This window comes from Carcharodon carcharias, chromosome 1 (assembly GCF_017639515.1).
Source record: "Carcharodon carcharias isolate sCarCar2 chromosome 1, sCarCar2.pri, whole genome shotgun sequence".
In the NCBI taxonomy this organism is placed as follows: Eukaryota; Metazoa; Chordata; class Chondrichthyes; order Lamniformes; family Lamnidae; genus Carcharodon; species Carcharodon carcharias.
This window is the reverse complement of record NC_054467.1, coordinates 307,317-333,954: the sequence shown is the minus strand read 5'-3', so window position 1 is coordinate 333,954 and position 26,638 is coordinate 307,317. Positions and strand designations below refer to the sequence as shown.

At 47.6% G+C, this 26,638-nt stretch overlaps 1 protein-coding gene across 1 annotated transcript in view; it reads left to right on the top strand.

The window, feature by feature from the left end:
- The first annotated feature begins 9,098 nt into the window (after positions 1–9,098).
- Positions 9,099–26,638, top strand: part of LOC121278680 (polycomb group RING finger protein 3) — a 229,300-nt gene continuing 211,760 nt past the window's right edge. Inside the window, exon 1 of the mRNA XM_041189022.1 lies at positions 9,099–9,201. Within this exon, the coding sequence (XP_041044956.1) occupies positions 9,154–9,201 (48 nt within the window). The 5' untranslated portion in view covers positions 9,099–9,153. The remainder of the gene's footprint in view (positions 9,202–26,638) is intronic.

Sequence of the window (26,638 nt, the reverse complement as noted above, 5' to 3'; positions counted from 1 at the left end):
AACCGGCAACCGCGCATGCGCCAATATCACTGCCTGCCTCACTGAACACCGACAGCCAATGGGAGGTGGGGGGGCGGAGCCAGCTGTCCCGTGACCAGAAAAATCCGGATCCGGATTCACACCCATTCCTCACTTTGCAAAACCTGGATCTGGATTTACACCCATTCCACACAGTGCAAAACCTGGATCTGGATTCACACCCATTCCGCACTGTGCAAAACCTGGATCTGGATTCACACCCATTCCACACTGTGCAAAACCCAGATCCGGAATCACACCTCTTCTGCACTTTGCAAAACACGGATCTGGATTTACACCCATTCTGGACTATGCAAAACCCAGATCCAGATTCACACCCATTCCCCACAGTGCAAAACCTGGATAAGGATTCACACCCATTCCCCACAACCTGCAAAGCCCAGATCCAGATTCACACCCATTCCCCACAATGTGCAAAACCCAGATCAGGATTCACACCCATTCCCCACAACCTGCAAAAGCCCAGATCCAGACTCACACCCATTCTCCACAGTGCAAAACCCGGATCCAGATTCACACCCATTCCTCACAGTGCAAAGCCCAGATCCAGATTCACACCTGTTCCTCAACCTGAAAAACCCAGATCCAGACTCACACCCATTCTCCACAGTGCAAAGCTCAGATCAGGATTCACACCCATTCCACACAGTAAAAAAACCCAGATCAGGATTCACACCCATTCCACACAGTGCAAAACCCAGATCAGGATTCCCACCCATTCCACACAGTGCAAAACCCAGATCAGGATTCCCACCCATTCCACACAGTGAAAAACTCAGATCAGGATTCTCACCCATTCCACACAGTGAAAAACCCAGATCAGAATTCACACCCATTCCACACAGTGAAAAAGCCAGATCAGGATTCACACCCATTCCACACAGTGCAAAACCCAGATCAGGATTCACACCCATTCCACACAGTGCAAAACCCAGATCAGGATTCACACCCATTCCACACAGTGCAAAACCCAGATCAGGACTCACACCCATTCCACACAGTGCAAAACCCAGATCCAGATTCACATCCATTCCCCACAATGCAAAACCCGTATCCAGAATCATAAACAAAACACAGAAAATGCTGGAAAAACGCAGCTGGTCTGACAGCGCTGTGGAAAGAGATACAGAGTTAATGTTTCGAGTCTGTATGACCCTTCTTCAGAGTGGAATTTTGGAATTCTCTGCCTCAGAAGGTAATGGAGGCAGGATCACTGAATATTTTTAAGGCAGAGGTTAATAGATTCTTGTTAGGCAAGGGAATCAAATGTTATCGTGGTTAGATGGAAATGTGGAAATCAAAACACAAGGTGATCAGCCATGATCTTATGAATGGTGGAGCAGGCTCGAGGGGCCAAATGGTCTACTCTTGTTCCTATTTCTTATGTGCTAATCAAACCTATTACCCACAGTGCAAAACCCAAATCCAGAATCACACCCGTTCCCTATAGTGGAAAACCCAGACTCGGATTGTAAGAAATTGATGATTTAAAAAAATATATAAAATCATAAAAATATTGTATTATTCTGTGGAGAAATCTGTATGTGTATGATTTAATTAAGCTGGGCAGAGATTAATAGGGGACACGTTGTCTGGGGAGGTTGAAACATGAAAAGGATAGACGTGTTAGGTTTGAGATACAAGTAAATAGGTTAGATCTTACATTTGCATTTTTAGATAAATTGACAGTTTATTTGAATATCAAAGGGGAATCAGAGGTTACAAAAAATATGTTTGCACCTTGCAGGAGTTCCATAGGTAGATAGATAGCGTGGATATTATATTGTATTGACATTGATAACAAAGACAAGATGGAAACATGAAAGATCTTATATTTGGAAGGGTTTGAGTTTCAAAGAGGTGTGAGAACAATGGAACTTGAGATGAAAGGATAAAAAGGTATTTCACAATAGCTGTTGGAGCTGTTGAGGTTGAACAGAGAGAGTTGAGATGTCATGTGGGATGCCTCTATTAGAGCTTTGGCCTTTTGCATTGGGTATTATTACTGGAGTTTTATTGTTAAACATCTATAAGGGAGTGTTACCTGGCAGGTGTTTACTTGTGGGTCTGACCAAGCAGGCAGTCTTTTTGGGGAAACGTTTTGTAAGACTAAGTTTAGCTGTATATCCGTAATCTTGTGCGCTGAAGCTTTCTTTTATTCTTGTTAATAAAACTTTTACTTTTAATTTTTAAAATCCTAAAGGTGTTACTGGACCTCTTATTGCTGAGATTGATATATCTTCTTCTCGTTTTCAGATATGAAAAATAGGATATGGCCTGTAAGCCAAGTTTCTCTCTGGGATTTGGTTTGTGCAGCAATCAACACCAGCTGTGGCCAAAACAAATTCGGGGGCTTATCCAGGGTTATTAAAATTCCTTGATTGGGTTGGAGTTAGTGAATCCAAGGAATATGAGTGCGAGAAGAACACTGAGCTCAGGAGTTTTGTGTTGAGGTGTTTTAAATTTGTTGGGCAGCAAAATGGCTTTGGCAATTGCTACGACTTTTCTGGGAGTAGAAAATCTAACTGTAGAGTATTTGAAATCTCTGACTAAAACTCAGTTGAAAGAATTAGCAAATGAAGTGCAGGTAGAGATAAAAGTGGAATTTCGTAAGGCTAATATGGTTAAAGTACTTAGACAGCATTTAAAGTTGGAGGAGGGGCACCTGAAACTCATGTGTCATAGCTGGAGGTTGAAAGACTTCAGTAGCAAATGAAGAAGCTTGAATTTGAACTTCAGGGAGAGATGTTAGCAACTTGGGAAAGAGGGAGATAAAGAGGTAGAGAGCTACAGAGAGAGAGAGAAGCCAGACAATAGAAATTGTCTAAAGTGAAACATAGAATAAATGAAGAAATGAGAAATAGTGATTCAGGTGGGGACTTTGATTCCTTTGAGGAACTTAACTTAACTAAAAATCTTCGGTTAGTGCCTAAATTTAGAGGATGGAGTTGAAAGATATTTCACCTCATTTGAAAAGATAGCTATGAAATTGAATTGGCCAAGATACGTTTGGACCATCATGTTACAAAGTGTTTTGTCAGGTACAGTAGTGAATGTGTATGCTAGCTTATCAGAAGAACAGTCTACAGATTATGAAATAGTGTAGGTAATATTAAATGCTTATGAGTGTGTCCCTGAAGCTTATCAGTTGAAGTTTAGAACTCTAATGAAAAGATTCCATCAGACATTTGTAGAATTTGCAAGAGAAAAAGAAATGATCTGGAATCAAAGGTTCAGGGCATTAAAATTAGATAAGACTTTTGAAACTGTAAGTGAGGTCATGATTATGGAAGCATTTAGAAATAACATTCCAGTAAACATTAAGACATATTTAGATGAAAGACAAAGCAAAAAGATGAGGGAGCTGCTGTTTTAGCTGATAAATATGATATTTTACACACACAGTTGAGTGTAGAAAAAGGGTCATATAGAAATCAGGAAGGAAGTTGGAGATATAGAAAACCTACTGATGGTAAAAATGTTATTAATGAGAATCAAGCTGAAGTACACCAGTCTATTAAAGATGGAAAAGTGTAAAGCAGAGTTGAAGGAAGGTAACTGATATGTTACCATTGTAATAAGGCTGCACATATGAGATCAAGTTGTTGGAGGTTAAACGAGAGGCAAGGTAAACGAATGTTTTTTGTAAAGGTGGAGCAGGAAGAATCAGTAGTAACTAGGGAAGTGGGAATGTGTTCCACAACTTACGCAAGGGAGTTCAGAAGGGCAGGTTGCAGATGCTGGGGCCAGTCTTCAGCCAATTTGATTCACTCCACGTGATATCAAGCAATGGCTGAAGGTCCTGGATACTGCAAAGGCAATGGGCCCTGACAACATTCCGGCAATAGTACTGGAAACTTGTGCTCCAGAACTAGTATCGCCCCTATCCAAGCTGTTCCAGTACAGCTCCACACTGGCAACTTAGCCGTCAATGTGGAAAATTGCCTAGGTATGTCCTGTACACAAAAAGCAGTACGAATCCAACCCGGCCAATTACTGCCATGACAGTCTACTCTCAATCATCAGTAAAATAACGGAAGGAGTCAGCAACAGTGCTATCAAGTGGCACCTGCTTAACAATAACCTGCTCACTGATGCTCAGTTTGGGTTCTGCCAGGATCATCTGGCTCCTGACCACATTACAGCCTTGGTTCAAACATGGGTAAAAGAGCTGAACTCCCGAGGTGAGTGAGAGTGACTGACCTTGACATCAAGGCAGCGTTTGACTGAGTGTGGCAACAAAGAGCCCTAGCAGAACAGGAGTCAATAGGAATCAGTGGGAAAACTCTCCACTGGTTGGGGTCATACCTAGCACAAAGCAAGATGGTTGTGGTTGTTGGAGGTCAGTCATCTCAGTCCCAGGACATCACTGCAGGAGTTCCTCAGGGTAGTGTCCTGAACCCAACCATCTTCAGCTGCTTCATCAATGACCTTCCTTCCATCATAAAGTCAGAAGTGGGGATGTTCACTGATGATTGCACAATGTTCAGCACCATTCGTGACTCCTCAGACACTGAAGCAGTCCATGTGCAAATACAGCGAGACCTGGACAGCTTGGGCTGATAAGTGGCAAATAATATTTGCACCACACAAGTGTCAAGCAATGAACATCTCCAACAAAACATAATCTAACCATCGCCCCTTGACATTCAATGGCATTAGCATCACTGAATCCCCACTATCAACATCCTGGGGTTACCATTGACCAGAAACTGAACTGAACTAGCCATATAAATACTGTGGCTACAAGGGCAGGTCAAAGCTAGGAATCATGTGACCAGTAACTCACCTCCTGACTCTCCAAACCCTGTCCACCATCTACCAGGCACAAGTCAGGAGTGTGATAGAATGCTCCCCACTTGCCTGGCTAAGTGCAGCTCCAACAACACTCAAGAAGCTCGACAGCATCTAGGACAAAGCAGCCCGCTTGATTGGCACCACATCCACAAACATTCACTCCCTCCACCACCGATGAACAGTAACAGCAGTGTGTACCATCTACAAGATGCACTGCAGGAACTCAACAAGCCTCCTTAGACAGAACCTTCCAAATCCACGACCACTGCCATTTAGAAGGACAAGGGCAGCAGATACATGGGAAAATCACCACCTAAGTTCCCCTCCAAGTCACTCACCATCCTGACTTGGAAATATATTGCTGTTCCTTCACCGTCGCTGGGTCAAAATCCTGAAACTCCCTCCCTAACAGCACTGTGGGTGTACCTACACCACATGGACTGCAGCGGTTTAAGAAGGCAGCTCACTACCACCTTCTCAAGGGCAATTAGGGATGGGCAATAAATGCTGGCCCAAACAGCGAAGCCCACATCCTGTGAATAAGTGAAAAAACCACACACTGCAAAATCTGAATTCACACCCACTGCCCACACATTGCAAAATCAGTGGTCATGAAAGGTACTATATAAATATGTGTCGTTCTTTATCTTTCTACCTCTTTGACCAAGCTTTTGGTCATCTGTTTGAATATCTGTGTATAATTTTGTTTGAAAACACTCTAGTGAACTGCCTTGGGATGGTTTACTATATTAAAGACTTGATATAAATTACGTGTTTGCTGTTGTTCTTCTGTTGCAAGGTAGCGTGTTCAGCAACTGAACAGGAAATATTCTTTCCCAAAGCTGCATTTCAGTGGAGAACTGATTGTAACAATATTTGTAATATACAGGGAAGTTACAGGACCTGCTGCATCTAACTCCTCAGGGATGTGAAGAATACCATACTATCACTGCAACCTGTGTCTAACACATGATATGTTCATATTAAGGTCCACTGGCTGTCCTTCTTCCTTCTCTCACACTTGTTACTCTCCACCACATCTTGTACCACCATTGGTCCCCTACCCTTCCCTCTTTCTTTCCCATTTTCTTATCTCCCCATCCCATCCTGGACCCTCTCAACAACAACTTATATTTCTATAATGCCTTTAATGTCATGAAATGGCCACAGGAGAGTCACAGGAACATTATAAAACATTATATGAGCCAAAAAAGAGATGTGAGGTCGAAGGACCAAAAGTCTTGTCAAAGAAGTGAGTTTCATGAAGTAGTTCTGAAAGGAGAGTGAGGGCGTGGGAAAGGGGGGAGAGCGAGGGCATAGGGAATGTGGTGAGAGAGAGGGCGTGAGGATTGCGAGGGCGTGGGGAAAGGGGGGAGAGAGAGGGTGTGAGGAAAGGGGGGAGAGCGAAGGCGTGGGGCAAGGTGGGAGAGTGAGGGCGTGGGGAATGGGGGGAGAGGGTGTGGGGAAAGCGAGGGCGTGGGCAAAGAGGGGAGAGCGAGGGCGTGGGGAAAGGGGGGAGAGCGAGGGCGTGGGGAATGGGGGGAGAGAGAGGGTGTGGGGAAAGCGAGGGCATGGGGAAAGGGGGGAGAATGAGGGCGTGAGGAAAGGGGGGAGAGTGAAGGCGTGGGGCAAGGGGGTAGAGTGAGGGCGTCGGGAAAGGAGGAAGAGCGAGGGTGTGGGGAATGGGGGGAGAGAGAGGGTGTGGGGAAAGCGAGGGCGTGGGGAAAGTGGGGAGAGCGAGAGCGTGAGGAAAGGGGGGAGAGCGAAGGCGTGGGGCAAGAGGGTAGAGTGAGGGCGTCGGGAAAGGAGGGAGAGCAAGGGCGTGGGGAATGGGGGGAGAGAGAGGGTGTGGGGAAACAGGGGAGAGCGAGGGCGTGGGGAAAGGGGGGAGAGCGAGGGCGTGGGGAAAGGGGGGAGAGCGAGGGCGTGGGGAAAGGGGGGAGAGCGAGGGCATGGGGAAACAGGGGAGAGCGAGGGCATGGGGATAGGGGGAGAGCAAGGGCGTGGGGAAACAGGGGAGAGCGAGGGTGTGGGGATAGGGGGGAGAGCGAGGGCGTGGGGATAGGGGGGAGAGCGAGGGCGTGGGGAAAGAATTCCACAGCTTCAGGCCGAGACCCAAACTGCTCTCCTGTCTCCTCTCTGCTCCTTTTCATGCACCCTTCACTCTCCTCTCCCCTCGCAGTCTCTCAGCTCTCCGTAACCCCCTCCCTCCCCACCGCACCCACTCCTCCCCCCTCCCCCTCTCCCAATCCTCTCCCCTCCCCCTCCACTCCCCCCTCTCCTCTCCCCTTCCACCCTCCTCTTCCCCTCCCCTCCTCTCCTCTCCCCCTCCTCTCCTCCTTTCTCCCATTCCTTCTTTCCTCCTTGTTGTCTTCTCTCATTCTTCCCTCTCTCTCTCTTTGTTTGCCACATTGCGGCTTTCCCATTTCCTCCAGCCCCTCGCTCCCTCTCTCCTCCGGCCGCTCGCTCCCTCTCTCCTCCGGCCCCTCGCTCCCTCTCTCCTCCAGACCCTTGCTCCCTCTCTCCCCCGCCCCCTCGCTTCGTCTCTCCCCCGGCCCCTCGCTTCCATTCTCCTCTGGCCCCTCACCCTCTCTCCCCCAGCCCCTTGCTCACTCTCTCCTCCAGACCCTCGCTCCCTCTCTGCCCCCGGCCCCTCGCTCCCTCTCTCCTCTGGCCCCTTGCTCCCTCTCTCCTCTGGCCCCTTGCTCCCTCTCTCCTCCGGCCCCTTGCTCCCTCTCTACCCCAGTCCCTCAATCTCTCTCCCTCAGCCCCATGCTCAATCTCTCCCCTGGCCCCATCGCTCCCTCTCTCCCTCGGGCCCCTCGCTCCCTTTCTCCTCCTGCCCCTCACCCTCTCTTCCCCGGCCCCTCGCTCCCTCTATCCTCTGGCCCCTCATTCCTCTCTCCTCCAGCCCCTCACTCGCTCTCTCCCCTGGACCCTAACCCTCTCTCCCCCGGACCCTCACCCTCTCTCCTCCAGCCCCTCACCCTCTCTCCCCTGGCCCCTCACTCCCTCTCTCCTCAGGCCCCTCACCCTCTCTCCCCCGGCCCCTTGCTCCCTCCCTCCTCCAGCCCCTCGCTCGCTCTCTCCCCCGGACCCTCACCCTCTCTCCTCCAGCCCCTCACCCTCTCTCCCCTGGCCCCTCGCTCCCTCTCACCCCCGGCCCCTCGCTCCCTCTCTCCCCCAGCCCCTCGCTCCCTCGCTCCTCCAGCCCCTCGCTCCCTCTCTCCTCCGGCCCCTCGCTCCCTCTCTCCTCCGGCCCCTCGCTCCCTCTCACCCCCGGCCCCTCGCTCCCTCTCACCCCCGGCCCCTCGCTCCCTCTCTCCCCCAGCCCCTCGCTCCCTCGCTCCTCCAGCCCCGCTCCCTCTCACCCCCGGCCCCTCGCTCCCTCTCACCCCCGGCCCCTCGCTCCCTCTCACCCCCGGCCCCTCGCTCCCTCTCTCCCCCGGCCCCTCACCCTCTCCCCCCCGGCCCCTCGCTCTCTCTCCCCCGGCCCCTCGCTCCCTCTCTCCTCCGGCCCCTCGCTCCCTCTCTCCTCCGGCCCCTCGCTCCCTCTCACCCCCGGCCCCTCGCTCCCTCTCACCCCCGGCCCCTCGCTCCCTCTCTCCTCTGGCCCCTCACCCTCTCTCCCCCGGCCCCTTGCTCCCTCCCTCCTCCAGCCCCTCGCTCGCTCTCTCCCCTGGACCCTAACCCTCTCTCCCCCGGACCCTCACCCTCTCTCCCCTGGACCCTAACCCTCTCTCCCCCGGACCCTCACCCTCTCTCCTCCAGCCCCTCACCCTCTCTCCCCTGGCCCCTCGCTCCCTCTCTCCCCCGGCCCCTCACCCTCTCCCCCCCGGCCCCTCGCTCTCTCTCCCCCGGCCCCTCGCTCCCTCTCTCCTCCGGCCCCTCGCTCCCTCTCTCCTCCGGCCCCTTGCTCCCTCTCCCCCCCGGCCCCTCGCTCCCTCTCTCCTCCGGCCCCTCGCTCCCTCTCTCCTCCGGCCCCTCGCTCCCTCTCTCCCCCGGCCCCTCACCCTCTCTCCCCCGGCCCCTCACCCTCTCTCCCCCCCGGCCCCTCGCTCTCTCCCCCCCGGCCCCTCACCCTCTCTCCCCCCCGGCCCCTCGCTCTCTCTCCCCCCCGGCCCCTCACCCTCTCTCCCCCGGCCCCTCACTCTTCCGACTCCGGCCACTCTCACTTTCCCGCCCTAATCCAGCGGCACGTGGTTTTCACACCACACTGCGCGTGTGCAGGGTGTGAGTGGGCGCTTTGTGATGACGTTGCGGCCAGTGGGCGCAGGCCGGTGGCGTCACGGGGAGAGCGGCGGTGGTTGTCCATCAATGAGTCCGAGTCCGCCGCACCTCAGCCTTGCAGCGCCGCGGAGACAGGTGAGTCCCGGCGGCCGGGCTGCCCCAGGCCCGGGGCTGGCCAGAGCCGACCCGACCCGCGTGGAGCGGAGTGGACCGCGCCTGCCTGCCCCCGGCTCCGCACCAAAAATACACCCAGGGGCGGAGTGAGAGGGAGGGAGAGAGCGGCGCCTGTGAACCGAGGCCGGGGCCCGGAGCCCGGAGCCCGGAGCTGGGGGGGAGACTCAGACCGGGGGGCTGGACGGCCAAGTGCCCCAAGGGGCGGGATTAGTCATCCTTTGTGCCGGGTACCACCTCCGCCCTGGGCTGAGGTTTCACGTTGCTTCAGTGTCAGGGTTCGCGGCCAGTAGTCCGGGCTCGTTATAAGCCCCCTAATATACCATCCTGTCAACCTGGCCCCTAATAACCCCCTAATATACCATCCTGTCAACCTGGCCCCTAATAACCCCCTAATATACCATCCTGTCAACCTGGCCCCTAATAACCCCCTAATATACCATCCTGTCAACCTGGCCCCTAATAACCCCCTAATATACCATCCTGTCAACCTGGCCCCTAATAACCCCCTAATATACCATCCTGTCAACCTGGCCCCTAATAACCCCCTAATATACCATCCTGTCAACCTGGCCCCTAATAACCCCCTAATATACCATCCTGTCAACCTGGCCCCTAATAACCCCCTAATATACCATCCTGTCAACCTGGCCTCTAATAACCCCCTAATATACCATCCTGTCAACCTGGCCCCTAATAACCCCCTAATATACCATCCTGTCAACCTGGCCCCTAATAACCTCCTAATATACCATCCTGTCAACCTGGCCCCTAATAACCCCCTAATATACCATCCTGTCAACCTGGCCTCTAATAACCCCCTAATATACCATCCTGTCAACCTGGCCTCTAATAACCCCCTAATATACCATCCTGTCAACCTGGCCTCTAATAACCCCCTAATATACCATCCTGTCAACCTGGCCTCTAATAACCCCCTAATATACCATCCTGTCAACCTGGCCCCTAATAACCCCCTAATATACCATCCTGTCAACCTGGCCCCTAATAACCCCCTAATATACCATCCTGTCAACCTGGCCCCTAATAACCCCCTAATATACCATCCTGTCAACCTGGCCCCTAATAACCCCCTAATATACCATCCTGTCAACCTGGCCCCTAATAACCCCCTAATATACCATCCTGTCAACCTGGCCCCTAATAACCCCCTAATATACCATCCTGTCAACTTGGTCCCTAATAAACCCACTAATATACCATCCAGTCAATCTTGCCTCTAAACCCCCTAATATACCATCCTGTCAACCTGGCCCCTAATAACCTCCTAATATACCATCCTGTCAACCTGGCCCCTAATAACCCCCTAATATACCATCCTGTCAACCTGGCCCCTAATAACCCCCTAATATACCATCCTGTCAACCTGGCCCCTAATAACCCCCTAATATACCATCCTGTCAACCTGGCCCCTAATAACCCCCTAATATACCATCCTGTCAACCTGGCCCCTAATAACCCCCTAATATACCATCCTGTCAACCTGGCCCCTAATAACCCCCTAATATACCATCCTGTCAACCTGGCCCCTAATAACCCCCTAATATACCATCCTGTCAACCTGGCCTCTAATAACCCCCCCAATATACCATCCTGTCAACTTGGTCCCTAATAAACCCACTAATATACCATCCAGTCAATCTTGCCTCTAAACCCCCTAATATACCATCCTGTCAACCTGGCCCCTAATAACCTCCTAATATACCATCCTGTCAACCTGGCCCCTAATAACCCCCTAATATACCATCCTGTCAACCTGGCCCCTAATAACCCCCTAATATACCATCCTGTCAACCTGGCCCCTAATAACCCCCTAATATACCATCCTGTCAACCTGGCCCCTAATAACCCCCTAATATACCATCCTGTCAACCTGGCCCCTAATAACCCCCTAATATACCATCCTGTCAACCTGGCCCCTAATAACCCCCTAATATACCATCCTGTCAACCTGGCCCCTAATAACCCCCTAATATACCATCCTGTCAACCTGGCCCCTAATAACCCCCTAATATACCATCCTGTCAACCTGGCCTCTAATAACCCCCCCAATATACCATCCTGTCAACTTGGTCCCTAATAAACCCACTAATATACCATCCAGTCAATCTTGCCTCTAAACCCCCTAATATACCATCCTGTCAACCTGGCCCCTAATAACCTCCTAATATACCATCCTGTCAACCTGGCCCCTAATAACCCCCTAATATACCATCCTGTCAACCTGGCCCCTAATAACCCCCTAATATACCATCCTGTCAACCTGGCCCCTAATAACCCCCTAATATACCATCCTGTCAACCTGGCCCCTAATAACCCCCTAATATACCATCCTGTCAACCTGGCCCCTAATAACCCCCTAATATACCATCCTGTCAACCTGGCCTCTAATAACCCCCCCCAATATACCATCCTGTCAACTTGGTCCCTAATAAACCCATTAATATACCATCCAGTCAATCTTGCCTCTAAACCCCCTAATATACCATCCTGTCAACCTGGCCCCTAATAACCCCCTAATATACCATCCTGTCAACCTGATCCCTAATAAACCCCTAATATACCATCCTGTCAACCTGATCCCGAATAAACCCCCAAATATACCATCCTATCAACCTGGCCCCTAATAACCCCCTAATATACCATCCTGTCAACCTGCTCTCCAATAACCCCCTAATATACCATCCTGTCAACCTGGCCCCTAATAACCCCCTAATATACCATCCTGTCAACCTGCTCTCCAATAACCCCCCTAATATACCATCCTGTCAACCTGGCCTCTAATAACCCCCCCAATATACCATCCTGTCAACTTGGTCCCTAATAAACCCACTAATATACCATCCAGTCAATCTTGCCTCTAAACCCCCTAATATACCATCCTGTCAACGTGGCCCCTAATAACCCCCTAATATACCATCCTGTGAACCTGATCCCTAATAAACCCCCTAATATACCATCCTGTCAACCTGATCCCGAATAAACCCCCAAATATACCATCCTTATCAACCTGGCCCCTAATAAACCCCCTAATATACCATCCTGTCAACCTGGCCTCTAATAAACCCCCTAACATACCATCCTGTCAACCTGTTCCCTAATAACCCCCTAATATACCATCCTGTCAACCTGATCCCTAATAACCCCCTAATATACCATCCTGTGAACATGATCCCTAATAAACCCCCTAATATACCATCCTGTCAACCTAGTCCCTAATAACCCCCTAATATATCATCCTGTTAACCTGCTCCCTAATAAACCTCCTAATATACCATCCTGTCAAACTGGCCCCTAATAAACCCCCTAATATACCATCGTGTCAACCTGGCCCCTAATATCCCCCTAATATACCATCCTGTCAACTTGGCCCCTAATAAACCCCCTAATATACCATCCTGTCAACCTGCTCCCTAATAAACCCCCTGAATACCATCCTGTCAACCTGTCCCCTAATAAACCCCCTAATATACCATCCTGTCAACCTGATCCCTAATAAACCCCCTAATATACCATCCTGTCAACCTGGTCTCCAATAACCTCCCTAATATACCATCCTGTCAAGCTGGTCCCTAATAACCCCCCTTAGATACCATCCTGTCAACCTGGTCTCCAGTAACCCCCCCAATATACCATCCTGTCAACCTGGCCCCTAATAACCCCCCCTAATATACCATCCTGTCAACCTGGCCCTTAATAACCGCCCTAATATACCATCCTGTCAGCCTGGTCCTTAATAACTGCCCTAATATACCATCCTGTCAGCCTGGACCATAATAAACCCCCTAATATCCCATCCTGTCAACCTGGACCCTAATAAACGCCCTAATATGCCATCCTGCCAACCTGGTCTTCAATAACCCCCCCTAATATACTATCCTGTCAACATGGTCCCTCATAAACCCCCTAATATATCATCCTGTCAGCCTGATCCCTAATAAACCCCCTAATATACCATGCTGTCAACCTGGCCCCTAATAACCCCCTAATATACCATCCTGTCAACCTGGTCCCTAATAAACCCCCCTAATATACCATCCTGTCAACCTGGCCTCCAATAACACCCCTAATATACCATCCTGTCAACCTGGTCTCTAATAAACCCCCTAATATACCATCCTGTCAACCTGGTCCCTCATAATCCCCAAATATACCATCCTGTCAACCTGGTCCCTAATAAACCCCCTAATATACCATCCTGTCAACCTGGCCCCTAATAACCCCCTAATATACCATCCTGTCAACCTGGTCCCTAATTACCCCTAATATATCATCCTGTCAACCTGGCCCCTAACAATCCCCTAATATACCATCCTGTCAACCTGGCCTCCAATAAGCCCCCTAATATACCATGCTGTCAACCTGGTCCCTAATAACCTCCTAATATACCATCCTGTCAACCTGGTCCCTAATAACCCCCCTAATATACCATCCTGTCAACCTGGTCCCTAATAAACACCCTAATATACCATCCTGTCAACCTGGTCCCTAATAACCTCCTAATATACCATCCTGTCAACCTGGCTCTAATAACCCCCCTAATATACCATCCTGTCAACCTGGTCCCTAATAAGCCCCCTAAAATATCATCCTGTCAACCTGGCTTCCAATAAACCCCCTAATATACCATCCTGTCAACCTGGCCCCTAATAAACCCCCTAATATACCATCCTGTCAACCTGTCCCTAATAACACCCTAATATACTATCCTGTCAACCTGGCCCCCAATAGAGGATCCTGTCATCAAGGTCACCAATTAAACCTCACCTTCTGCCCCACATAGCATCTTGCCACCATGGTTCCTAATAAAACCCAAATATACACTCGCCAATTTGTAATCCTGTCACCATTGTCCTGATAAACTCATAGTTGCCCATATACTCTGTGTCCTCAACCGTTACTATTTTTCCACCTATCAAGCCCCTCACTTTACTCAACCTTTGCAGCCCTTTCTATCCTCCCTCTCCTGTCTTTCCAAGCTTCTTTCCCTGCCAATAGTCTGCATTCCCCACAGCCACTTCATTTCCTGTAATTCACTACCTTTTTTCTTCGACCCCCGTTCAGTGTCACTTGTCTTTGTACATCTGATTACTGCTATAAGATATTTATTTTTGCTTGATCTGTCTCTGTTAGTATGATGGTAAAAGCTGCCGCTTTAGAGGTTATGTTATTCTTGTTTCTCCGATGTGAGATCTGATATTGAGTCAGTGCTATGAGGAAAAGACACCAAATTGGTGACAATTTGCATGAATGTGAAGTCTATACCATTTGTTGTGGTTTAATATACTAGTTGGTGATTCAACATGTGACATGTACAGCTTGGTAAGAATTCTTGTGGCTGCATTACAATCCAGTATTTAGATAAGCAAATTCTTAATAACATAGTGTAAAACAGGAAATGATGGAAACACACACCATGTCCATCAGCATCTCCAAAGGGAACAGAGTTTAACTGTTCAGGTGCGGCACTTTAATAGAATTTGTGTAACAAATACTGGATCCGCACTGATTTCTTCTTGGGTTCAGTGCTGTTGATGTCTCCAATGTCCCCTTATGATTAAGAATTTTCCTTTACTGTCCTTTGTCCGGTGAATATGTGTGAACTGTGTAATGTCATTACTGCACAGAAAGAGGCCATTCAGCCTATCGAGTCCATGCTGGCTCTCCAGAACACTTCAGCCAGTCCTTTCCCCCACTCTTCCTGTATCTGAAAGTTTATTTCCTTCAAATGTCCATCCAATTTCCTTCCAACACTCCTTTCAAGTGAAGCAGCATTTCCCCCAACTTAGTCTACTGCATTCGTTGCTCCCAATGTGGTCTCCTCTACATTGGAGAGACCAAACGTAAACTGGGCGACCGCTTTGCAGAACACCTGCGGTCTGTCCGCAAGAATGATCCAAATCTCCCTGTCGCTTGCCATTTTAACACTCCACCCTGCTCTCTTGCCCACATGTCTGTCCTTGGCTTGCTGCATTGTTCCAGTGAAGCCCAACGCAAACTGGAGGAACAGCACCTCATCTTCCGACTAGGCACTTTACAGCCTTCCGGACTGAATATTGATTCAACAACTTTAGATCTTGAACTCTCTCCTCCATCCCCACCCCTTTCTGTTTCTTCCCCCTTTCTTTTGTTTTTTCCAATAATTTATATAGATTTTTCTTTTCCCACCTATTTTCATCATTTTAAAATCTTTTATGCCCTGCTAGTCTTTCCACCCCACCCCCACAAGAGCTGTAGCTTGAGTGCCCTACCATCCATTCTTAATTAGCACATTTGTTTAGATAATATCACCACCTTCAATGCCTCTGTGTTCTTTTGTTCTTTTGTCTGTGACATCTTTTGATTATCTGCTCCTATCACTGCTTGCTTGTCCCTACAACCACACCACCCCCCCACTTCTCTCCCCCACCCCCCCCAAAACCTTAAACCAGTTTATATTTCACCCCTTTTCTAAGATTCACTCAGTTCTGTTGAAGCGTCAACTCTTTTCTTCTCCGCCGATGCTGCCAGACCTGCTGAGTTTTTCCAGGTAATTCTGTTTTTGTTTTTCTTCTGAAATCATTGATCTTCTCCGCTTTCAGCACCCTCCTAGGCAGCAAGTTCCAGGCCATTGCTGCTCGCTGTGTAAAAAAAAGTCCTTCCTCACACAACACCCACCCTGCTCATCTCTTGCCCAAAACCTTAAACCAATATCTTCTTGGCCCTTGTACCATCAGCTAATGGGAACAGCTTTTCTTTGTCTATCTTATTTACACCTGTCATAATCTTGTACATCTTTATCAACTATCCCCTCAATCTCCTTTGCTGCAAGGGGAACAATCCTAGCTTCTCCGACCTGACCATGCAGTTAAAATCCCTCATCCCTTGAACTGTTCTGGTAAATCTCTGTACTTTCTCAAGGGCCCTCTCACCCTTCCTAAAGTTTGGTGACCAAAACTGGGCACAATATTCTAGTTGTGGCTTAACTAGAGCTTGATGTACGTCCAGCATAACCTCCCTGCTTTTGTGCACAATACCTTTGTTTATGAAGCCCAAGATCCCATTTGCCCTGCTATCCGCGCTCTCAGTATGAACCCAGCCGCCATCAAATATCTATCATTTGTAATCTTTCTTGCTGCTGTGTGGTTTTCCTATCATCCAAAAAAAAAACCGACGACTGGACATTCTAGTGAGGCCCAATCAACTGAACACCAAGCAGCTGATTTGACTTATGTGTATCATTATGAATTTATAGATAAAGTTTCTGCCTCAATCGTTTGAGATTGAGCTGAATCCATTTGATGCACTATCTGAAAATGTTTTTAAAATTAAGGTAGATATGGTACTGGGTTTGTAACCCCAAGATCAAGAGTTCAAATCTCACAATGGCAAACTATGAAACAATGTCACTTCATCTGAATAGGAACAGATGGAAACGGGTTTGTATTCGAAAGAGTTACAGGATTAAGCAAAACAAGGAAACAGCGCTGTAAATTCAGTCCTCTGGGGTGAGGTGGGTGATGGTTGGCTAAATTCAATACAAACAAGTGCAAAATAGAGTTCTTCAATACTAAAACATAGACCATCATGTTTAAAAAAACAGAAAGCAGTTATCTCTTTGATCTTCTGGCAACTCTTCCTTTTAATAAAGATTTAAAGTTTGTAATCAATTCATTGCTAGGCTAATAATTTTTCACTTCCACACAATTTGCCTCTTGTAACTTCAGAAACTTTGGATGCTTTATTGTAACAGTTTTTTTGAAATAATAATGAGATAGATTGAGTGAAGCTATTTGTGAAATAGAGGCAGTTTGCAACCCTGCAGCTCTGATCTAGCAAGCACAGGAGGACACCATTCTGGACTCCAGCTTTTGCTAAATTTAAAACTCTCTTAATGACTGATTTTTTTATGATTTTTAAAATTCACGAAAGGTACACTAACATTTCTTATCTGTTACAACTTTTCTTCATCCAATAATTTTATCTCACTGATAATTCTCCACGTCCCAGTGCTGTGATAATTAACAGTCTTTGCTCATGCTTCAGTGTTTGTTAGTAATGCTAATGCTCCAGTGCTATATTAATTAACAGTGCCTGCTAATGTTCCAGTGCTGTGTTCACGGTGATTGCTCATGCTCTAGTACCGTGGTTATAATGATTCTCATTCCGCAGTTCAGTGCTGCGGTGAATGTTCACACACCAGTGCTGTGGTTATAGTGATTGCTCATGCTCCAGTGCTGTGGTTATAGTGATTGCTCATGCTCCAGTGCTGTGGTTATAGTGATTGCTCATGCTCCAGTGCTCTGGTTATAGTGATTTCTCATGCTCCAATGCAGTTGCTGCGGTGATTGCTCATACTCCAGTGCTGTGATTATAGTGATTGCTCATGCTCCAGTGCTGTGGTTATAGTGATTGCTCATGCTCCAGTGCTGTGGTTATAGTGATTGCTCATGCTCTAGTCCTGTGGTTATAGTGATTTCTCATGCTCCAATGCAGTTGCTGCAGTGATTGCTCATGCTCCAGTGTTGTTGGTATAGTGTTTGCTCATGCTCCAGTGCTGTGGTTATGGTGATTTCTCATGTTCCAGTGCTGTTGTTCTAATGATTGCTCATGCTCCAGTGCTGTGGTTATGGTGATTTCGCATGTTCCAGTGCTGTGGATATAGTGATTGCTCATGCTCCAGTGCTGTGTTTATAGTGATTGCTCATGCTCCAGTGCTGTGTTTATAGTGATTGCTCATGCTGCAGTGCTGTGGTTATAGTGATTTCTAATGTTCCAGTGCTGCGGTTATAATGATTGCTCATGTTCCAGTGCTGTGGATATAGTTATTGCTCATGCTCCAGTGCTGTGGTTATAGTGATTGCTCATGCTCCAGTGCTGTGGTTATAGTGATTGCTCATGCTCCAGTGCTGTGGTTATAGTGATTGCTCATGCTCCAGTGCTGTGTTTATAGTGATTGCTCATGCCCCAGTGCTGTGGTTATACTGATTGCTGATGCTCCAGTGCTGTTGTTATAGTGATTGCTCATGCTCCCGTGCTGTGGTTATAATGATTGCTCATGCTCCAGTGCTGTGGCTACAGTGATTACTCATGCTCCAGTGCTGTGACTGTAGTGATTGCTCATGCTCCCGTGCTGTGGTTATAGTGATTGTTGTGATTGCTCATGCTACAGTGCTGTGGCTGTGGTAATTGCTCACGCTCCAGTGCAGTGGCTGCGCTGATTGCTCATGCTCCAGTGCTGTGGTTATAGTTATTGCTCATGCTCCAGTGCTGTGGTTATAGTGATTGATCACGCTCCAGTGCTGTTGTTACAGTGATTGCTCATGCTCCAATGCTGTGGTTATAGTGATTGCTAATGTCCAGTGCTGTGGCTAGAGTGATTGCGCATGCTCCAGTGCATTGGCTGCGCTGATTGCTCATGCTCCAGTGCTGTGGTTATAGTGATTTCTCATGCTCCAGTGCTGTGGTCATAGTGATTGCTCATGCTCCAGTGCTGTGGTTATAGTGATTGCTCATGCTCCAGTGCTGTGGTTATAGTAATTGCTCATGCTCCAGTGCTGCGGTTATAGTGATTTCTCATGCTCCAGTGCTGTGGTCATAGTGATTGCTCATGCTCCAGTGCTGTGGTTATAGTGATTGCTCATGCTCCAGTGCTGTTGTTATAGTGATTGCTCATGCTCCAGTGCTGTGGTTATAGTGATTGCTCATGCTCCAGTGCTGTGGTTGTAGTGATTGCTCATGCTCCAGTGCTGTGGTTATAGTGATTGCTCATGCTCCAGTGCTGTGGGTATAGTGATTGCTCATGCTCCAGTGCTGTGGTTATAGTGATTGCTCATGCTCCAGCGCTGTGGTTATAGTGATTTCTCATGCTCCAATGCAGTTGCTGCGGTGATTGCTCATGCTCCAGTGCTGTGGTTATAGTGATTGTTCAAGCTCCAGTGCTGTGGTTATAGTGATTGCTCAAGCTCCAGTGCTGTGGTTATAGTGATTGCTCATGCTCCAGTGCTGTGGTTATAGTGATTGCACACGCTCCAATGCTGTGGTTATAGTGATTCCTCTTGCTCCAGTGCTGTGGTTATAGTGATTGCTCATGCTCCAGTGCTGTGGTTATAGTGATTGCTCATGCTCCAGTGCTGTGGTTATAGTGATTGCTCATGCTCCAGTGCTGTAGTTATAGTGATTGCTCATGCTCTCGTGCTGTGTTTGTAGTGATTGCTCATGATCCAGTGCTGTGGTTATGGTGATTTCTCATGCTCCAGTGGTGTGGTTACAGTGATTGTTCATGTTCCAGTGCTGTAGTTATAATGATAATCATGCTCCAGTGCTGTGGTTATATTGATTGCTCATGCTCCAGTGTTGTTGGTATAGTGATTGCTCATGCTTCAGTGCTGTGGTTATGGTGATTTCTCATGTTCCAGTGCTGTTGTTATAATGATTGCTCATGCTCCAGTGTTGTTGGTATAATGATTGCTCATGCTCCAGTGTTGTTGGTATAGTGATTGCTCATGCTCCAGTGGTGTGGTTATAGTGATTGCTCTTGCTCCAGTGCTGTTGTTATAATGATAATCATGCTCCAGTGCTGTGGTTATAATGATTGCTCATGCTCCAGTGTTGTTGGTATAGTGATTGCTCATGCTCCAGTGCTGTGGTTATGGTGATTTCTCATGTTCCAGTGCTGTGGTTATAGTGATTGTAGGGATTGCTCATGCTACAGTGCTGTGGCTGTGGTAATTGCTTATGCTCCAGTGCAGTGGCTGCGCTGATTGCTCATGCTGCAGTGCTGTAGTTATAGTGATTGGTCATGCTCCAGTGCTGTGGTTATAGTGATTGGTCATGCTCCAGTGCTGTTGTTATAGTGATTCCTCATGCTCCAGTGCTGTTGTTATAGTGATTGCTCATGCTCCAGTGCTGTGGTTATAGCGATTGCTCACGCTCCAGTGCTGTGGTTATGGCAATTGCTCATGCTCTGGTGCTGTGGTTATAGTGATTGTTCATGCTCCAGTGCTGTGGTTCTTGTGATTGCTCATGCTCCAGTGCTGTGGCTATAGTGATTGCTCATGCTACAGTGCTGTTGTTACAGTGATTGCTCATGCTCCAGTGTTGTGGTTATAGTTATTGCTCATGCTCCAGTGCTGTGGTTATAGTGATTGCTCACGCTCCAGTGCTGTGGTTATAGTGATTGCTCACGCTCCAGTGCTGTTGTTATAGTGATTGCTCATGCTCCAGTGCTGTGCTTATAGTGATTGCTCATGCTCCAGTGCTGTGGGTTTAGTGGTTGCTCATGCTCCTGTGCTATGGCTGCGGTGATTTCTCATGTTCCAGCGCTGTTGTTATAATGATCCTCATGTTCCAATGCTGTGGTTATAGTGATTGCTCAAGCTCCAGTGCTGTGGTTATAGTGATTTCTCATGCTCCAGTGCTGTGGTTATAGTGATTTCTCATGCTCCAGTGCTGTGGTTATAGTGATTTCTCATGCTCCAGTGCTGTGGTTATAGTGATTGCTCATGCTCCAGTGCTGTGGTTATAGTGATTGCTCATGCTCCAGTGCTGTGGTTATAGTGATTGCTCATGCTCCAGTGCTGTGGTTATAGTGATTTCTCATGCTCCAGTGCTGTGGTTGTAGTGATTGCTCATGCTCTAGTGCTGTGTTTGTAGTGATTGCTCATGATCCAGTGCTGTGGTTATGGTGATTTCTCATGCTCCAGTGGTGTGGTTACAGTGATTGTTCATGCTCCAGTGCTGTGGTTATAGTGATTGCTCATGCTCCAGTGTTGTTGGTATAGTGATTGCTCATGCTCCAGTGTTGTTGGTATAGTGATTGCTCATGCTTCAGTGCTGTGGTTATGGTGATTTCTCATGTTCCAGTGCTGTTGTTATAATGATTGCTCATGCTCCAGTGTTGTTATTCTAATGATTCTCATGCTCCAGTGCTGCGGTTATAATGATTGCTCATGCTCCAGTGTTGTTGGTAGAATCATTGCTCATGCTCCAGTGTTGTTGGTATAGTGATTGCTCATGCTCCAGTGGTGTGGTTATAGTGATTGCTCATGCTCCAGTGCTGTTGTTATAATGATAATCATGCTCCAGTGCTGTGGTTATAATGATTGCTCATGCTCCAGTGTTGTTGGTATAGTGATTGCTCATGCTCCAGTGCTGTGGTTATGGTGATTTCTCATGTTCCATTGCTGTGGTTATAGTGATTGTAGTGATTGCTCATGCTACAGTGCTGTGGCTGTGGTAATTGCTCACGCTCCAGTGCAGTGGCTGCGCTGATTGCTCATGCTGCAGTGCTATAGTTATAGTGATTGGTCATGCTCCAGTGCTGTGGTTATAGTGATTGGTCATGCTCCAGTGCTGTTGTTATAGTGATTACTCATGCTCCAGTGCTGTGGTTCTTGTGATTGCTCATGCTCCAGTGCTGTGGCTATAGTGATTGCTCATGCTACAGTGCTGTTGTTACAGTGATGGCTCATGCTCCAGTGTTGTGGTTATAGTTATTGCTCACGCTCCATGCTGTGGTTATAGTGATTGCTCATGCTCCAGTGCTGTGGTTATAGTGATTGCTCACGCTCCAGTGCTGTTGTTATAGTGATTGCTCATGCTCCAGTGCTGTGCTTATAGTGATTGCTCATGCTCCAGTGCTGTGGTTATAGTGATTGCTCATGCTCCAGTGCTGTGGGTTTAGTGGTTGCTCATGCTCCTGTTCTATGGCTGCGGTGATTTCTCATGTTCCAGCGCTGTTGTTATAATGATCCTCATGTTCCAATGCTGTGGTTATAGTGATTGCTCAAGCTCCAGTGCTGTGGTTATAGTGATTTCTCATGCTCCAGTGCTGTGGTTATAGTGATTTCTCATGCTCCAGTGCTGTGGTTATAGTGATTGCTCATGCTCCAATGCTGTGGTTATAGTGATTCCTCTTGCTGCAGTGCTGTGGTTATAGTGATTGCTCATGATCCAGTGCTGTGGTTATAGTGATTGCTCATGCTCCAGTGCTGTGGTTATAGTGATTGCTCATGCTCCAGTGCTGTGGTTATAGTGATTGCTCATGCTCCAGTGCTGTGGTTATAGTGATTGCTCATGCTCCAGTGCTGTGGTTATAGTGATTTCTCATGCTCCAGTGCTGTGGTTGTAGTGATTGCTCATGCTCTAGTGCTGTGTTTGTAGTGATTGCTCATGATCCAGTGCTGTGGTTATAGTGATTTCTCATGCTCCAGTGGTGTGGTTACAGTGATTGTTCATGTTCCAGTGCTGTAGTTATAATGATAATCATGCTCCAGTGCTGTGGTTATAGTGATTGCTCATGCTCCAGTGTTGTTGGTATAGTGATTGTTCATGCTCCAGTGCTGTGGTTCTTGTGATTGCTCATGCTCCAGTGCTGTGGCTATAGTGATTGCTCATGCTACAGTGCTGTTGTTACAGTGATGGCTCATGCTCCAGTGTTGTGGTTATAGTTATTGCTCACGCTCCAGTGCTGTGGTTATAGTGATTGCTCACGCTCCAGTGCTGTGGTTATAGTGATTGCTCACGCTCCAGTGCTGTTGTTATAGTGATTGCTCATGCTCCAGTGCTGTTGTTACAGTGATTGCTCATGCTCCAGTGCTGTGGTTATAGTGATTGCTCATGCTCCAGTGCTGTGGGTTTAGTGGTTGCTCATGCTCCTGTGCTATGGCTGCGGTGATTTCTCATGTTCCAGCGCTGTTGTTATAATGATCCTCATGTTCCAATGCTGTGGTTATAGTGATTGCTCAAGCTCCAGTGCTGTGGTTATAGTGATTGCTCATGATCCAGTGCTGTGGTTATAGTGATTGCTCATGCTCCAGTGCTGTGGTTATAGTGATTGCTCATGCTCCAGTGCTGTGGTTATAGTGATTGCTCATGCTCCAGTGCTGTGGTTATAGTGATTGCTCATGCTCCAGTGCTGTGGTTCTAGTGATTTCTCATGCTCCAGTGCTGTGGTTGTAGTGATTGCTCATGCTCTAGTGCTGTGTTTGTAGTGATTGCTCATGATCCAGTGCTGTGGTTATGGTGATTTCTCATGCTCCAGTGTTGTTGGTATAGTGATTGTTCATGCTCCAGTGCTGTGGTTCTTGTGATTGCTCATGCTCCAGTGCTGTGGCTATAGTGATTGCTCATGCTACAGTGCTGTTGTTACAGTGATGGCTCATGCTCCAGTGTTGTGGTTATAGTTATTGCTCACGCTCCAGTGCTGTGGTTATAGTGATTGCTCACGCTCCAGTGCTGTGGTTATAGTGATTGCTCACGCTCCAGTGCTGTGGTTATAGTGATTGCTCACGCTCCAGTGCTGTTGTTATAGTGATTGCTCACGCTCCAGTGCTGTTGTTATAGTGATTGCTCATGCTCCAGTGCTGTTGTTATAGTGATTGCTCATGCTCCAGTGCTGTTGTTATAGTGATTGCTCATGCTCCAGTGCTGTGGTTATAGTGATTGCTCATGCTCCAGTGCTGTGGGTTTAGTGGTTGCTCATGCTCCTGTGCTATGGCTGCGGTGATTTCTCATGTTCCAGCGCTGTTGTTATAATGATCCTCATGTTCCAATGCTGTGGTTATAGTGATTGCTCAAGCTCCAGTGCTGTGGTTATAGTGATTTCTCATGCTCCAGTGCTGTGGTTATAGTGATTTCTCATGCTCCAGTGCTGTGGTTATAGTGATTGCTCACGCTCCAATGCTGTGGTTATAGTGATTCCTCTTGCTGCAGTGATGTGGTTATAGTGATTGCTCATGATCCAGTGCTGTGGTTATAGTGATTGCTCATGTTCCAGTGCTGTGGTTATAGTGATTGCTCATGCTCCAGTGCTGTGGTTATAGTGATTGCTCATGCTCCAGTGCTGTGGTTATAGTGATTGCTCATGCTCCAGTGCTGTGGTTATAGTGATTTCTCATGCTCCAGTGCTGTGGTTGTAGTGATTGCTCATGCTCTAGTGCTGTGTTTGTAGTGATTGCTCATGATCCAGTGCTGTGGTTATGGTGATTTCTCATGCTCCAGTGGTGTGGTTACAGTGATTGTTCATGTTCCAGTGCTGTAGTTATAATGATAATCATGCTCCAGTGCTGTGGTTATAGTGATTGCTCATGCTCCAGTGTTGTTGGTATAGTGATTGCTCATGCTCCAGTGTTGTTGGTATAGTGATTGCTCATGCTTCAGTGCTGTGGTTATGGTGATTTCTCATGTTCCAGTGCTGTTGTTATAATGATTGCTCATGCTCCAGTGTTGTTATTATAATGATTCTCATGCTCCAGTGCTGCGGTTATAATGATTGCTCATGCTCCAGTGTTGTTGGTATAATGATTGCTCATGCTCCAGTGTTGTTGGTATAGTGATTGCTCATGCTCCAGTGGTGTGGTTATAGTGATTGCTCATGCTCCAGTGCTGTTGTTATAATGATAATCATGCTCCAGTGCTGTGGTTATAATGATTGCTCATGCTCCAGTGTTGTTGGTATAGTGATTGCTCATGCTCCAGTGCTGTGGTTATGGTGATTTCTCATGTTCCATTGCTGTGGTTATAGTGATTGTAGTGATTGCTCATGCTACAGTGCTGTGGCTGTGGTAATTGCTCATGCTCCAGTGCAGTGGCTGCGCTGATTGCTCATGCTGCAGTGCTGTAGTTATAGTGATTGGTCATGCTCCAGTGCTGTGGTTATAGTGATTGGTCATGCTTCAGAGCTGTTGGTATAGTGATTACTCATGCTCAGTGCTGTTGTTATAGTGATTGCTCATGCTCCAGTGCTGTGGTTATAGCGATTGCTCACGCTCCAGTGCTGTGGTTATGGCAATTGCTCATGCTCTGGTGCTGTGGTTATAGTGATTGTTCATGCTCCAGTGCTGTGGTTCTTGTGATTGCTCATGCTCCAGTGCTGTGGCTATAGTGATTGCTCATGCTGCAGTGCTGTTGTTACAGTGATGGCTCATGCTCCAGTGTTGTGGTTATAGTTATTGCTCATGCTCCAGTGCTGTGGTTATAGTGATTGCTCACGCTCCAGTGCTGTGGTTATAGTGATTGCTCACGCTCCAGTGCTGTTGTTATAGTGATTGCTCATGCTCCAGTGCTGTTGTTATAGTGATTGCTCATGCTCCAGTGCTGTGGTTATAGCAATTGCTCACGCTCCAGTGCTGTGGTTATGGCAATTGCTCATGCTCTGGTGCTGTGGTTATAGTGATTGTTCATGCTCCAGTGCTGTGGTTCTTGTGATTGCTCATGCTCCAGTGCTGTAGTTATAGTTATTGCTCATGCTCCAGTGCTGTGGTTATAGTGATTGCTCACGCTCCAGTGCTGTGGTTATAGTGATTGCTCACGCTCCAGTGCTGTTGTTATAGTGATTGCTCGTGCTCCAGTGCTGTGGTTATTGTGATTGCTAATGTCCAGAGCTGTGGCTAGAGTGATTGCTCATGCTCCAGTGCATTGGCTGCGCTGATTGCTCATGCTCCAGTGCTGTGGTTGTAGTGATTGCTCATGCTCCAGTGCTGTGGTTATAGTGATTGCACACGCTCCAATGCTGTGGTTATAGTGATTCCTCTTGCTCCAGTGCTGTGGTTATAGTGATTGCTCATGCTCCAGTGCTGTGGTTATAGTGATTGCTCATGCTCCAGTGCTGTGGTTATAGTGATTGCTCATGCTCCAGTGCTGTAGTTATAGTGATTGCTCATGCTCTCGTGCTGTGTTTGTAGTGATTGCTCATGATCCAGTGCTGTGGTTATGGTGATTTCTCATGCTCCAGTGGTGTGGTTACAGTGATTGTTCATGTTCCAGTGCTGTAGTTATAATGATAATCATGCTCCAGTGCTGTGGTTATATTGATTGCTCATGCTCCAGTGTTGTTGGTATAGTGATTGCTCATGCTTCAGTGCTGTGGTTATGGTGATTTCTCATGTTCCAGTGCTGTTGTTATAATGATTGCTCATGCTCCAGTGTTGTTGGTATAATGATTGCTCATGCTCCAGTGTTGTTGGTATAGTGATTGCTCATGCTCCAGTGGTGTGGTTATAGTGATTGCTCTTGCTCCAGTGCTGTTGTTATAATGATAATCATGCTCCAGTGCTGTGGTTATAATGATTGCTCATGCTCCAGTGTTGTTGGTATAGTGATTGCTCATGCTCCAGTGCTGTGGTTATGGTGATTTCTCATGTTCCAGTGCTGTGGTTATAGTGATTGTAGGGATTGCTCATGCTACAGTGCTGTGGCTGTGGTAATTGCTTATGCTCCAGTGCAGTGGCTGCGCTGATTGCTCATGCTGCAGTGCTGTAGTTATAGTGATTGGTCATGCTCCAGTGCTGTGGTTATAGTGATTGGTCATGCTCCAGTGCTGTTGTTATAGTGATTCCTCATGCTCCAGTGCTGTTGTTATAGTGATTGCTCATGCTCCAGTGCTGTGGTTATAGCGATT